Source organism: Chlamydotis macqueenii, chromosome 11 (assembly GCF_036417535.1).
Source record: "Chlamydotis macqueenii isolate bChlMac1 chromosome 11, bChlMac1.mat, whole genome shotgun sequence".
In the NCBI taxonomy this organism is placed as follows: Eukaryota; Metazoa; Chordata; class Aves; order Otidiformes; family Otididae; genus Chlamydotis; species Chlamydotis macqueenii.
In genome coordinates this window covers 4,641,610-4,655,246 of record NC_141566.1, presented here as the reverse complement: position 1 = coordinate 4,655,246, position 13,637 = coordinate 4,641,610, and the positions used below count along the sequence as shown (strand labels likewise).

The following is a 13,637-nucleotide window of genomic DNA, read 5'->3' as shown; positions in this document are numbered from 1 at the left end:
ATGCATGAGTTTGGCTTTGCAAAGCCGAATAATTATGTTGCAAATAGGCAGCATTAGAACTTTTCTATTCACTTAGAGCTTCTTCAATCACACAGGTAATCAGCTTATCTCAGAAAGCAATGTGAGGAGGGGACCGTTACACCAACATGCCAAGGAGCAGGTCACACGTATGTATGCATATTCACACATCCATTATACTGCTACGTAACACACACTCCAGTGAGACAGACTGTCAGTGCTAATATCAGGCCCAATCCTTGTCATTAAAGTGACAAAATACTCCTCCTCAGAGGAAAACAAAGTAGACACTAGGCCATTTCAGATGCCTCACCCACGTCCCCCAGAAATAAATTACACAGATAAATGCTACTGGGGAAAAAAAAAAAAAGTTGTCTACCTCACATAAGTATGAAGTTTCTCCTGTACGAAGCAGAACAACTCAATATTATGATAATTCCTTTCAACTGCAAGTTTTCAAAGTAAAATGTAACACAGCATTACCTTTCTAAGCCCCAAGGCAGATGGCTCTAGTGCCAGTTCTCTTGTTACTCAGATTTCCCCAGAAGAAGAAAACTTACAGTGGTATATAAATCAAATTTATTCAGAAATAAGTATTTATGAGTAACACATTCCAAGTTAAAGAAGTAAATGAACTGACATGTAAAGTTACTGCAGCCACAGCACTATAAAAATCACATCCTACGCCTTACCCTTCAAGAAAAAACACAGTTTTCCAAACCCCCTCCTCCTCATTGCAGTGTTTCTGTCGAACATTGATGGCCCCAAAGTATTAGAAATAACGAACAGGAGACTGTCAAAAGCTGATGAAAGAGACAAACAACGTAAGACACGTGCATTCCAAAACCCTTTCTCTTCCTTACAACTTACAAAGGAAAAGAATGTCCCGTAGTTTCACTAAAATACTATTCTGTGCTCATAGAGCTAGACAGGTAGTAGGGATGAGCATCATATCCAAACTTGCTTCTCCATAATGTACTCATTTATAAAAACCTAAACCTTGTCACTTATTAAATTTTTTATGTAAGTAAGAACACTTCTTTCTTACTACCAACAGGGTCATGTGCCTAAAAAGACACAGAACCACAAAGTCAAGTCTCTTAATGTTTTACCCTAAGAAGATCTTCATCACTTGGAGGGCTGACTTAACAGGAAACAGGAGGATCAGCAGAAGCCTCAGTGCAAACAACTAATTAACCAGAAAAAAAAAAAAAAACAAAAAAAAACAAAAAAAAAAAAACCAAAAAACCCTTTTATTTTTAACTGAGGGAGCTAGCTGGTATCAATCTGCCCCTATCCTACAAAAGACTTCCATTAAAGACTAAACACTGCATAAGAGAGTCCCCTGAAAATCGGTGTCATTTTAAACACCTTACAAGAAACACGACCATGCAACAGTTTCAAATATAACAGACCCTGAGTATTCCAAGGATCCAGAGTACTTTCTCTTGAAAGCTCTACTAACTAGCCTAAACAGAGCTACTAATTTCAGGGTGAGAGATGTCTAAGTTCAACAGTTGGTCCTAAATTGGGTAGGTCATGTGAACACCAAAGTAAATAACTGGGAATAAGAACTGCTGCTGCTTTAGTTGACTTTCCTCTTGTAACCTGTGCCATTGAGAACTTCAAACATATGCATTAAGAATAATTAGAAGGACTCCGTTTGTGTTTAACTCGCATATACAAACTGGAAATATATTCCAAACAGACAGTAAGTTAAAACACTGTTTTGGTTCTCCTACAAGAAAGACAGACTATTTATAGCGTAGTAAAACAGTGAGAAGGGAACAGAGCACAACAGCTTGTATTAGATGCCGTTATTATGCAGCTCGTATAACTGTGTAGCTATGTAACAGACCTGTGGCCCAACGTGAAGTGAAATTCCACAATCTGAATAAAAACTCAAACAGCAAAATTTTTTTTTCTCTCCTTTAAGAAACCAGCACGGCATAGTTGATTATCAACTATTATCAACATGGCATCATGTTGATAATAGTCAAAACCATTCACTGCTTTCAAATTATTTCTCCAGGCAGGCATTCTCTAAATATTTAGCAGCAACTTTTTATCAGTTGACATGCATAAAATTTTGCAGAGTAAGCTGTATTCAATACAGAAACTTTTTCCCCTGAACGTTCAGAATCACACTGTTCTGTATCCCACACCTGTTTTTATACGGGGGTAACGAAATAAAGAATCAAGTGCTCTTTTCAGGCAAAAAGGGACTTTGATCAATTGGAACTACAATTCTGATTGCACTAATATTTCTGCAATTTTCTCCAATATCATAAAAACAGGAGACACGGTCATAATTCTTACTAAGTTTCTATAAGATTCATTTTCAGGTTAAATCTTGTTCGGTTTCCAAGGATACCCCAATGTGTCACTTTCCACATTCCCTGTGCCTTAGCCTGTAGACTTTTTTCTGGAAGAAAAAAAACCAACCAAACTACAGGGAGGAGGCTGTCAGCCATACATGCTCCTTTGAGGAGTTTACTCAGCATCACGGTTGCATTTCAGCCGGGCAGAGAGAAGGCTGAAGCCCCGAAGCCGAGGGCCGGGACAGACCAGTTCAGCTCTCCGAGCCGTCACCGCGACAGCCCCAGCCAGAGCCCGAGCCCGAGCCCCCGGCCCGCTGCCCCCATCCCGCTCCGGGACAGCTCGGACAGGGGAAGGGGAAACACCAACATGGCGGGGGTCACCAAAAGAGGGGGCCTGGAGGTACGGGGCAGAGCTGGCTGCACGGCACGGGAGCCCGGGATAACGGAGCTGCACGGCTGGGAATGGGGGGAACCACAAGGGCGCCCGGACCCCACGGCGGGCGGCAGCCGCCCCGGCGATGCTGAAGGGCGGACCGGGCCCGGGCGGGGGGGGTGTGTCCGGGCAGGGGCCGGCCTGCAGGGCCGCTGCGCAGGCCGGGCCGCGGCTCTGGCGCGGGCAGGGCCCTGCCATGGTGCGGCAGAGGGGCCGGCGCGCTGCCAGCGGCCCGAGTGGCCGCAGGAAGGGGACAGCAGGGCCAGGCGCCCTCATCCCCGGAGGCTCCACCGCCCGCCGGGCCCTCCCTGCCCGCCCGCCCCCCCGGAGCGGTACCTCCTCGGCGCCGGGCTCCTGCGCAGAGGCCGCCGCGGCGGAGGTGGAAGGCACCTCGCTGTCGGCGCGGGCGGCGCCGTTGGGACCGGTACCGGTGTCCATTTTGTGCGTGGCGGGTACCCGTGCCACGGGGGGGGGCGGGGAAGAGGGGAGCGGGACGGGGGGCGGCCCCACCGCCCCAAACACGGCGCGGGCCCGCCCCGCGCCGGTCTCGCGATACTGCCGGCAGAGCGGGGCGCCTTTCCCGCCCAGCGCTGGCGGGGGCTCATGGCGGCGGCGGACGGGAAGGAGAGGAAGGAAGGAAAGTGTCCGTTTGCGGAGTCATCGAGGGCTCCCGGGACCAATTCCTGGCCGTTCCCCACTGGGTGCTGCCCGCAGAGGCCTCGCTGCCTCCCGTCCTCTCAAGTGACACCGCAGCTCACAGAAGAGAAAGCGGTCGAGGGGCTGCAGACATAAGTGGCAGCTCTGGGCGTACCCGGGGGGCAGCGTTACGATGGCACCGTCTCAGGGCCTCACTGTGTTTCGGAGACCACACTGGCTTGGAGGGGGCTGAATTGGTGCAGCCATGAGGTCCCTTTCCGTGTCCCATCTGCCGCCTTTGTCATCTCCGGGGAGCAGCCAGACTGTGCCTCGTCTGCAGAGAGCAGGCTGCACTCTCCTTCCCGTATATTCCCGGTCAAGAGTCCCTGTGGCCTTGGAACAGCTCTGTAGAGCACATGGACTCTAGGCCTGTTGTGGAAGAAGGAAGCCTGGGTGCTGACATGGGAAGCTGGCAAAAGGATAAGGTGCTGCAGGAGCCAGGCAGTAGAACAGAATGGTATGGGGCAGAAAACTTTCTACTTGCAGTTCATTTTTCTTTATTCTAAACCCTGTTGCAAATGGCAAGGGTGTTTTCCTAAATGCCCCGGGCTGTACTTGAGAGAGAAAAGCGCTTCTTAACATCTGCGGGGCTAAGAGATACCAGTAGAGCTCCCAAAGCAAGAGTAGCTTATGGAAAAAGTTGTTTAGTTTGTTGGGGTTTTTTTAAGCCATTTCAAATTCAACAGTCTTTATGTATTTCATATTGAAAATTGTGTAATGAAGCCACTCAATTTAGTTACTGTCAATGCACACTTTTCTGACTGTCCAAGCAAGACGTTCAGATTCTCAGCTGCTGAGCTGTGACTTTGCTTATGCTGCTAAAGGATTCCGAAACAATCCTTCAGATGGCAGACTTAAAAAACTGAGAGCTCCAAATCAGCTGTTTTACCTGGTAATTACTTACAAAGGCAGTATCATAAGCATTTTGTCCAGAGAAATAGATGAAACTCCAGCCCAGTAGGCAGAATGAGCAATAAAAGCTTTTTCATTCCAGTAAAAAGCTCAGTAGCTGTTATCAAGATCTTTTTGCGCAACTCAACGACTAATGGGTTATTGGAGCTCACACACACTGCATTTAGAAAGACATCTGAGGCCTTTTTTCCATCCATACATTGACTGCAATACAGTGCCATTTTGTAAAGAGTAACTGTATGTCTGACCTGTTTCCATGACTGCCTGATTACTCTGAAATTCAGTCTCTAAACATAGGTTTAAGCTCTAAACTCCCCTTTTCCATGTTGTGATACAACTGCAAAACATTAGCAGCGCTATTCCAAATTATTTAGCACCCTATTGCCTTCTGCGTCTGTTGCATGGTTTGCAGCAAAGCAAGGCCCACAGCATCTGCAGTAGCCGTTCCATGTGACTCATTTTTAAAAGCTTTGGGAAGTACATTTTTCATAGCACAATTGAGAAGAGTGACATGACTGGTTTTGAAAGACTACTCCAAATAGCTTTTCCAAGCAAGGCTATCTAGAAAATGAAGTTTACCGTTAGCTATGCAAAACGTCTCTAAGGTGGGAAAGTTCCAGTCTATGATGTGTTTGTTCTTAACCTTTACGGAAAATAGCTCACTAATCGTTTTTAATATTTGGTTTTCCTACTCCAATTTCAAATGCTTGTAGCTTCTTTTTGGGCAAAACGTTCTCAAGTGATCGTCACAGCTTGCTTTTTACTTGAAATTCACAGGAACGTTACATGCTGTACAAAACAATCAAGCTGCTGCTTTCATGAAAGAACCTCTTTGGATATTTTTTGCTTGTGTGCTTAACATTTGCATTTAACACTTTGCATAGATGTTCTGAGTTGCTTCTCTTAGACTGGACCCACAGGCAATTGGCTGAAAAAAAAATCACTTAGTCATACAACAGTATTATCATGTGATAATCTAATTAATTATTAAAAAAAAAGTAGTGAAGTGCTTTTTTGTACTTAATTTATATACTTTTTTTCTCCTATCTTTTCTAATGTATTTGAAAAATTTCATAGAATTTCTCCAGTTGTTTTTCTTTTTTTTTTCCTGTGGTTGGGAGGCAGGGGGCTAGTTGTCATGTTAAAGTTGGAGATTTAGGTATTAGCTCTTTGTTTTCCCGTTTTTATTACTCCTTATTTTACAGTCTGCCAGATAGAACCACCAGGGCTGAATGTGTAGTCTTCTACACACTATGGTTTCATAGCAATTAAGAAGGCCTTCTCTGTCCAACTCTCTTGACGTATTGTACGATGAGAATTATATTTTCTTGTCAGACACAAAACCAGAAATTGCGTATACTTAGGCTCACTGTTAACCACTTTTACATTTCAGACACTGCTGAAATATGTAAAGAGTTGATGAGATATGGATCCAGGGGCATTTTCATATACTATCCAGGTAAGACCGTAAGATTTTTTACATTTTGGGCTGTGACTAATCAGCCTTTCCCAAATAGGGGACCTATAGTGATCTTAATTTCTCTAGCACAGATGTATTGAGTTTGGGTAACTTAAAAATAAATCTTAAAATTCAGTGGAGTTACTTTGTAGGCCAAGTTGTTATAAAAGCCCCTTTTGTGTGAGTTTGTGTGGATGAGTTGTATAGGTACCTACCCATGGGTGTGGATGGAGAAGTGTTACCAAAAAGCAGGCTGAAGAAAGAAATGGTACATGCTGAGAGGTAGCATGTGAAAATCCCCCAAGAACTAGTAACGTACTACTTTAGAGACCAGTAGACCTGTTGAATTCACAAGAACAGGTAAACTCAGTACACCAAGAGTCTGCCAAATCCATACAAGGCCACAAGCACACACAAGCACCAACAGATTGTGTAACCTGGGCCACAACAAAAAACCGGTGGCTATGGCCGCTGAATACAAGTGAAGCCCACAGGGCTATATGTGCCCCTGCTGAAAAAAAGAAGAGGAGCCCTTCTAAGACTTTCTGAGCACCTTAGTAAACAGGTGAGGTTGGCCTCCCAACTGTTGCACAAGCCAAGTGACTTGGCGTGTGTATGCATAATCAAACCATGCGAGTGCATTGTGTGGGTAGTTGTCTGCTGTCAGCAGTAAAAACTTGATTCTATGGGTGAGAATGGCTTAAATAATAAAAGATGTCTTAAATATCAGTTGTGGTTTGTGTCTCCTTCTACTTGAAAATCTGATTTACGAGTGACAGTACCCCTGTCAGATGTCACTAGGTGGCAACACCGACCTGTACTCGCCTGAGGCCAGCTGCGAGAGTCCTGACTTCAGGGTGATCTGGCAGCCTATGTACTATTTGACATGAATGCTGCTCAGTCTTAAAACTGATTTTATCAAGAAAAGGAAAAAAATATATATAAATTAGGTTTGTAAACCATCTTTTACCTGCTGTTTAATTACTTCTAGGTCTGTGTCATGTACGTTTAGTACCTTCCACCAGAATGGCAAAAGCGTCTTGTTAAGGGCCTTGAGTAGGCAGTACCCTCTGACTTTGGGTCTGTGCACTCCCCTGTACGCGTTCCGGAGGCTCTCCGTTAAACGCCATAGTCCAAAATCCACATCTGCTGCGCTAGTCATTTCTCACTTAAATGTACTAGTGCTGAACTTAGACGACAACTGTGTGAAACATGTTAGCTGTAAGCAACAAACAGCTTTATAGGTCAGACACAAACAGGATTTGGGAGTAACAAAAGTGTTTTCTCTCTGAGGTGTTTGCGAGTTGACTTGCAGAGTTGCCACCTTTATCTCTGTACCTACTTCAGCCTAGCCCAAGTGTGAGCAACCACAGTGCACTAACCGTGCATTACTGTGACTGCTATCTTGCTTAAAATGTTTATATCAAGTGTTGCTATTTAAATATTGTTCACATTAAATACTTGTCTTTTCATCTCAGTTGTTAATTGGTTTAGAGTTTCACAGTTGCCTTGGGACATTGGCGACAGGGCTGAGGAACCAAGTGTTCAGGGCTGATAGACCCTGGCCACCCTCCCTGCCCATGAAGTTCAGGAGCCCCCTTTAAGCTCAGACCTGGACCTTCAGGGTCTGTCTGAGCTAACCCAGGGCACAGCAAGGGCCAGCTGCTCCCTGAAGGATGGGGAGCCAAGCACAGTAGCATGGCCAGCAGGACAGAGGCCTCACCAGTTAGTGTCCAGCCCCACAGCACCTGACCAAGGAGAGCAGGTCTAGAAACGGTAGCCAGGCTCCACCGACAGTCCAGATCATCAGGTGAGTTTGTGGTAACAAAGCAGACCCAAGCTCAAGCCAATGCACAGGTCAGAACCACATCTGGTGAGGGCAGTCAGGATCAGGGACAGTCTAATGCTCAGCAGGCTGAAGACCAGCCCTTCTACAGCACAACTCGGTCAGGGACTGAAGGTCCAGAGCTGTGCCCACATGGGGCTCCTGGGGCTATGGGCAGGGAGTGTGAGTAAAGGCCCCAGGTGAGACTGGCCAGGATTATTAAGGCCTATTAGTGCACTTTGGCTGCTGGTAAAAATATACATCTCAGCACAGCAGAAAAATAGGTGATATTTTCCTTGTCTGTATGTCAAGCATCTTCCATGCAGTCAGTAATGCTCTCAAACAGCTCTCCTTAGGCTTTTTCTGGTGTTCGTGCAGGCTCCTATGAATGTGTCAGGGGTTCCTTGTGTCTTCTTTGTCTTGTTTCATGGTGCTTCTGCCTCATAAATCTCTTCCAAAATGTAGTCTACAACACAGCCGGTCTAACAGCAGTCTGAAAATGGTGGTCAACGGTGAGCAGCATCAGCAAGGCTGACCCAGCAGAAAGCTATTTCCCATCTTTTATAATTTTGCTACTGGTTTAGTGCTCTAAACGGACTTGCTGTGTGGTCACAAAAATGCCAGAAGTTATACAAGGAAAGCAGAGGAAGGAGTTCATAGCTAAGGGCAGGAAGGAGAGCAAGGCCTCCCTTCCAGCAACAGCTGGCTGCTGGGATGGGAGTAAACCCGAAGTTCACACCCTGGCGCATAATCAGACTTCATCTACCACCAGTGTCTCTGTCTCTTGGTTCTCAAGTCAACTCACAAGGTGAAAACCTTCTGTCACACTCTCTTCTGCATTTTACTTATGTCCTGTGGTTTCATATGAGCCTCCTATTATGTAAGTTGTCTTAACCATTTACCTGCTCTCTCATTTGGCCTAAAATAAAGGAGAACATTGTATGGAGAAGCTGTTTTCCAAATATCCTAGGAGACACTTCTTTCAGTGAAAAAATGACTGTTGTTTCTGTGAAGTCTGCTGCCTGGCTGGAGTGGCTTGTTTGGCAGAGAAACTATCTCTACCAGTTTCCTTTATTACATCTTCTGTTGCTGGGAATTCAGAAACGCCGCCTCTGTTCGTATGTCGGGGTTATGTTCGTACAGGTAACTTTGATTATGTCCAGCAGCACAATTCTGTGCATTCTTGCGCTTGGCTGTACAGCCCTGTTTTACTCAGATCCTTATTTCATAGGTTCCCTTCCAAGGTTTATCTAGAACTTTGGGTTCTGGATTTTTTCCTTTCTCAGAGGAACAGAAAGAAACCTAGGCCTCCTCCTGTAGAGCTTACAATATAGAAGCTACTTCTAAAATGAGCCCTTGGTGTAGGCGTCACTCATTTGTAACCCAGCTTTTGCTGGAGGTGTCATTTCCAAGGACGCTCATTGCTGCAGAGCGCTGTGGCAGTTGAGCAGGTAAGGCAGTCCAGCCCGTGCGTGATGTAGTTCATGGCTACAAACAACAAGGGATTACCTGATTCTGCCTTGATTACAGGCACAGGCGCATCCAAGCAATGTGCTCTAACAGACTCGACATTAAGTATTTTTACAGAAAGAGAGTTTGTGGGGTTTTTTGTGGTGCAGGCTTCATATTCATGCATCAGTTTTCTGTGTCAAGTTTTGATTTTACCCAGCAATCAGTGTCTGGAGTTGCCAATAGGTTTTCCAAATACAAGACCTCATTCAGGCTTGAAAATGGTAACAAAATAGGTAATACATCCTTTGTATCTGGTTCAAAGAGCTGGTAGCTGTACAAATACTCATTGTTTTTTCCCATCTTGTATGCAATATTGCATTTTTAGTTCCAGGTTTTAGCAACCAAAGTTTTACTGTCATACTGAAAAGGCTTCTAATATGACTGTATTTCCCAGCCATACAGGTTTTTTGCTAAACATTTTTTCACTTGGTATCCACTTTTTTTTTTTTTTTTTTTTTTTTCCTGTGTGCTCATTTTCTCAGTGGGAGAGCCAGGAACTCTCACAGTTTGGTAAATTAGGAAAGTGAGAAGACGGTCGTCTCTTCATGGATGTGACGAGCCAGGTTTATGTGATCACATTAGAATGCGTTGCTTTACTGAGCCTCATCAGGAACTTATTGCAACGATACCTTAATTGCCCATTTGGATACTTTTAGTCCTTTGCAACTTTGAAATTAAACATAGTGGCTCCTTCCCCCCACTGTATGTTTCTGTATTCCTGACCCCTTGCACTCTTGCTGGTGTTTCTGCAGGTGAGCAGTGCGTTAGTTCAAGGTTCTAAAAAGCAAAAATCAAGCCCAACAAAGAGGGTTACTAGTTTTTTCTCAGATCAGCACAGCAAAACAACTCAGCTGCCCACACACTCAGGGGCCGGTGCCAATACAGCAGCAAAACAAATACGCGGCAAGATGGAGGGTGGGATTGCAGCCACGCTAATTTCTATCAGTTTAAGCTACCATACGCCAGACTTTAATAAACAATGTCACAATTGTGTGTTCTGTCCTGAACGCCAGATTTTGCCCACCTACAAACAATGATGTCATGCAGATTTAACAATGATCAGGGATTCCTTTGGAGGTCATACAATAATTCCTGATGTAATAAGCTACGACTTTGCCAAAACATGGAGCGTTGAGTCAAGAGAGGCCCTGACCACAAGAGAATAGTTTTGTTGAAAGTGAAAGTAATTTTTAAAGTTACTTTAGATCAAAGCAAAAGCTGTCAAAAGAAGGTTTTCCAGCTGAAATAAATTTGAAGCATACTTTGCTGCTCACTGCAATCACATCCTTTTCTCCCCTAACCTGTGCAGTTTTGCAGTATTGAAAACCTGTAAATAATCTGTCTGTAACAGAGACAGACTGTTACAAAATTTTGAATATTTGTGAGTATCCAGCGAGCAGGCCAGTATGGTATAGCCTTTAACTCTCTTTAATGATGGTTGACATTCTTTCTTCACAAATTCTCTGCCCAAAAAAAAAAAAAAAAGAGATCTCTTTCTTAAGCAAAAGCCTGTTTCTATGGGTTTGATTTCACACTGTTATCCCTGAGCTAATAACAGACTGTGGGTAAATGTAACAGTTCTTGTTCAAAGGTTTTAGCATGCACCAGGATTTCTATTAAATACAGGAAATGCGCAGAAGGATGCTGTGAAGTACTGCCTCCATTAGCCTTGCAAACATTGCAGATGCGTTGCATGAGCCAAAAGCCATCACTTCAGTTGCCACAGGCTTTATCCTGCTCTGAAAATACTTTTAATCTTGTCCTTTTTATCTATTTTTACTTGCCAACATCCACTCACTGTGGAAAACTGTGCTGAATCTGTTATGTTTTCCAGAGTGCTATCCATTTCTGCTGAGGGATCTGTTAAACTAGAGTAGCTGCTTTTAGTTTATCCTAGTCCACACAGATTCTGTTTCTGCCTTTCCCCTTGCCGCCCCCCCCCTTTTTTTTTTTTTTTTTTTTTTCAGTTTGGCTTCCCTGGCTGCCTGGGCCTTCTTTCTTCCTCATCCTGTAATGATTCTTCCTTTTTTGTAACAGTCTCAAACGCACAGCTGCCGTCAAAACAATTCTTCCTTTCCTGCATTTACATTCTTCACACAAGGCAACCGTTTACACACGAAGTTCAGAAATCTGGTCTGTTTGCTGTAATACTCTCTACTCGGTCAAAATTAAATAAAATACTGTTTCATTTTTCCTTCGATTACCTAGAAGGTAATCTGTTTCACCCACTGTTTTGCTATCTGCATGAAAATTTCTCACAAATCACAATATAAGAGGTAGGGCTCCTAGAACTCTCAGTAGCGTGCTCTTGGGCAACATAGAGAACAGAGGCAGACAGTGTCCCGTGTTAATTTTCCTGTGTTCATTTTCTCGTCACTCTGGAGTGTTCTTTGGTCTCAGTAAGAATATTTTAGGGAAGCCAAGACCCATCCTGCGCTTCTTGACAAGCCTTCCACATGTATGAATCTGAAAACAGCTATGTGGATTTTTTTCACTTAAACATAAAACTACAAACTTCTTTTCCCATCTCTTTCTGCAGGCCTTCCTGAGACCGTCTCACATCCAAACTTCAGGCTGCTCCGGATAGTTTTGAGTAAACTGGTTTCAGCAAATCCTCACTCTCAGGAGAGTAAAATTAAAATTTAGTAATAATTTGCTATTTCTGATCTGAAAGACACATGTCATAATCTTGATGTCAAACAGATTATTTTGAATTTCTGGCTGTTACAGGTTTGACTGTGTCATATCACCAGAATCCATCGGCTGTGCATTGGTAAATTATTCCAAATTGCCATATAAAGTTAATCAGTAGACATCATAAGATTGTTTACTAGCCTGCAAACAGAAGTTGAAAAGTAGCACAGTTTTTAATGTGTGCTTCTGTGGATGACAGAGAATGCCAGACTGGAGGTTTTTACCAAAATGGGGCTCTGTTTGTTACCACCCCGCCTTTAGAAAAAGGCAGTTGCAAGTAAATTCACTATTCAGCCAAACGCCAGCTCTTCCACCAGTTACTTTCCTGAATGAGAGACTTTTCTGTGAGATGCTGAAGTCTGCTGCTGTTTCCCAGGGGAGATTAGTGCCAGAGGGCGTTGGTCTGTTTTCTGCAATGGATTGACAGAGTTCTCCCTATGTGTCATGAGAGCTCTTGGTAAAATTAGATTCTGCCCTGTCCGTAACAATAAAGGCCATACCCACACGCAGCTTACATAGTTCATATACTTCCTGGAGCGAAAACACAGCAACGTTCAACTGTCTGTTTTCTTTTTTTTTATTTTCACAGTGGCTCCTGCTTCGAAAGCAGGTATCTGACCGTCGGGTCCTGCTGCCGTTGAGAGCCTGTGGGTGACTGAGTACACGGCCTGGTTCAGACAGAATTTATCCGTCACTTCAGCAGCGTAGTGTGGACGTCATTCTGTGCCAGTGGTCAGGCTCCAGTTCTAGTAGCTAATTGTTTAAACAACAGCAACAAATTATGTTGCTCTGATGATCTGTGCGCATTCCTCTGTTAGACCTGATTTGTGTGGTGAGGACAGGCCACTGAAAGGAAGAGAAGGGGTTGAATTATCCCCTGTGACTTTGCTGAATTTCTCCTTGTGAATGGGAAGAGAGTGAAATATCTGTCTGCAGGGGGGAGCAGAGTGGTAACTGTCAGGAACAGCTGGAACATATATACTGTGTCATGTCTTTTTGTGGTACTGGGCTTTTCTGCTTGCTGTGGGAATGCTGCAGAGGCATGTTAGCATTTTGCTGAGTAAGTGTGGTGTGAGCTCCATGTGTAAACAGGGATCAGTCACTGGGTGAGAGAAAAGAGCTGTTCTCCCAAGGCTAGGGCTGCGTGCACCTCAACCTTCACAACCCGGTGGGGTTTTGTGAATTAAATGTGAGGCTAGATTCTGGGAAAAATACATCCTTGTGGGAATGTCAGTCTAGGTAACTCCAGTGTCTCTTTCTGCTTTGATACCTATAAGTTTGGTAACAAAATAAATCCTCCTGATTCTTCACATCCTCTCCATCCTGATTATTCTTCTGTCCACGAAGCAAGGACTTTCACTGCTCTCCATATTAATAACACCACCACCAGTTGCTCTGCAACATGGAAATGGACAAGCTTAAATAGCACACTTACTTACTTCTTTACATCAGTTGCCTGTAGGGTCACGAAGGAATTTCCCATCAAATGCAATTAGCCAATTTTACCTTCTGGGCTTTTGATTTTATGTTTTACATTTTAATTTTTGAGAACAGTCCTGTAGCTCTGCCTACAGCAGATTTGGAGAGGCAGGCCCCCCTGCCTGATGCTATTGTTACAAAGCAAAACCTGATCTCTTTCAAGGCAACCATGCAATGTGTACAAAACGTAAGCTTAGAAAGCAAGACATATACACCTAAAGAAACATATGTAACTCTACACTTTCAAACCTTTTATCATTGCAATAATATTTTTTAAAAATTATTTTA

At 44.0% G+C, this 13,637-nt stretch overlaps 1 protein-coding gene and 1 long non-coding RNA gene across 3 annotated transcripts in view; one reads left to right on the top strand and one right to left on the bottom strand.

Moving 5' to 3' along the window:
• The window catches only part of SMARCA1 (SNF2 related chromatin remodeling ATPase 1), a 31,569-nt gene extending 28,347 nt beyond the window's left edge, over positions 1-3,222 (bottom strand). Inside the window, exon 1 of the mRNA XM_086756066.1 lies at positions 3,109-3,222. Coding sequence (XP_086612192.1) covers positions 3,109-3,210 — 102 coding nt within the window. The 5' untranslated portion in view covers positions 3,211-3,222. The remainder of the gene's footprint in view (positions 1-3,108) is intronic.
• Positions 2,407-13,182, top strand: LOC147599366 (uncharacterized). 2 transcript variants are annotated; one of them, XR_015259640.1, is made up of 3 exons: positions 2,407-2,739; positions 5,774-5,839; positions 11,716-13,182. It is a non-coding gene; the product is annotated as an uncharacterized LOC147599366 (long non-coding RNA). The 2 variants fall into 2 exon arrangements; XR_015259641.1 differs by lacking the exon at positions 2,407-2,739 and adding an exon at positions 3,085-3,213.
• The last annotated feature ends 455 nt before the right edge of the window (positions 13,183-13,637 follow it).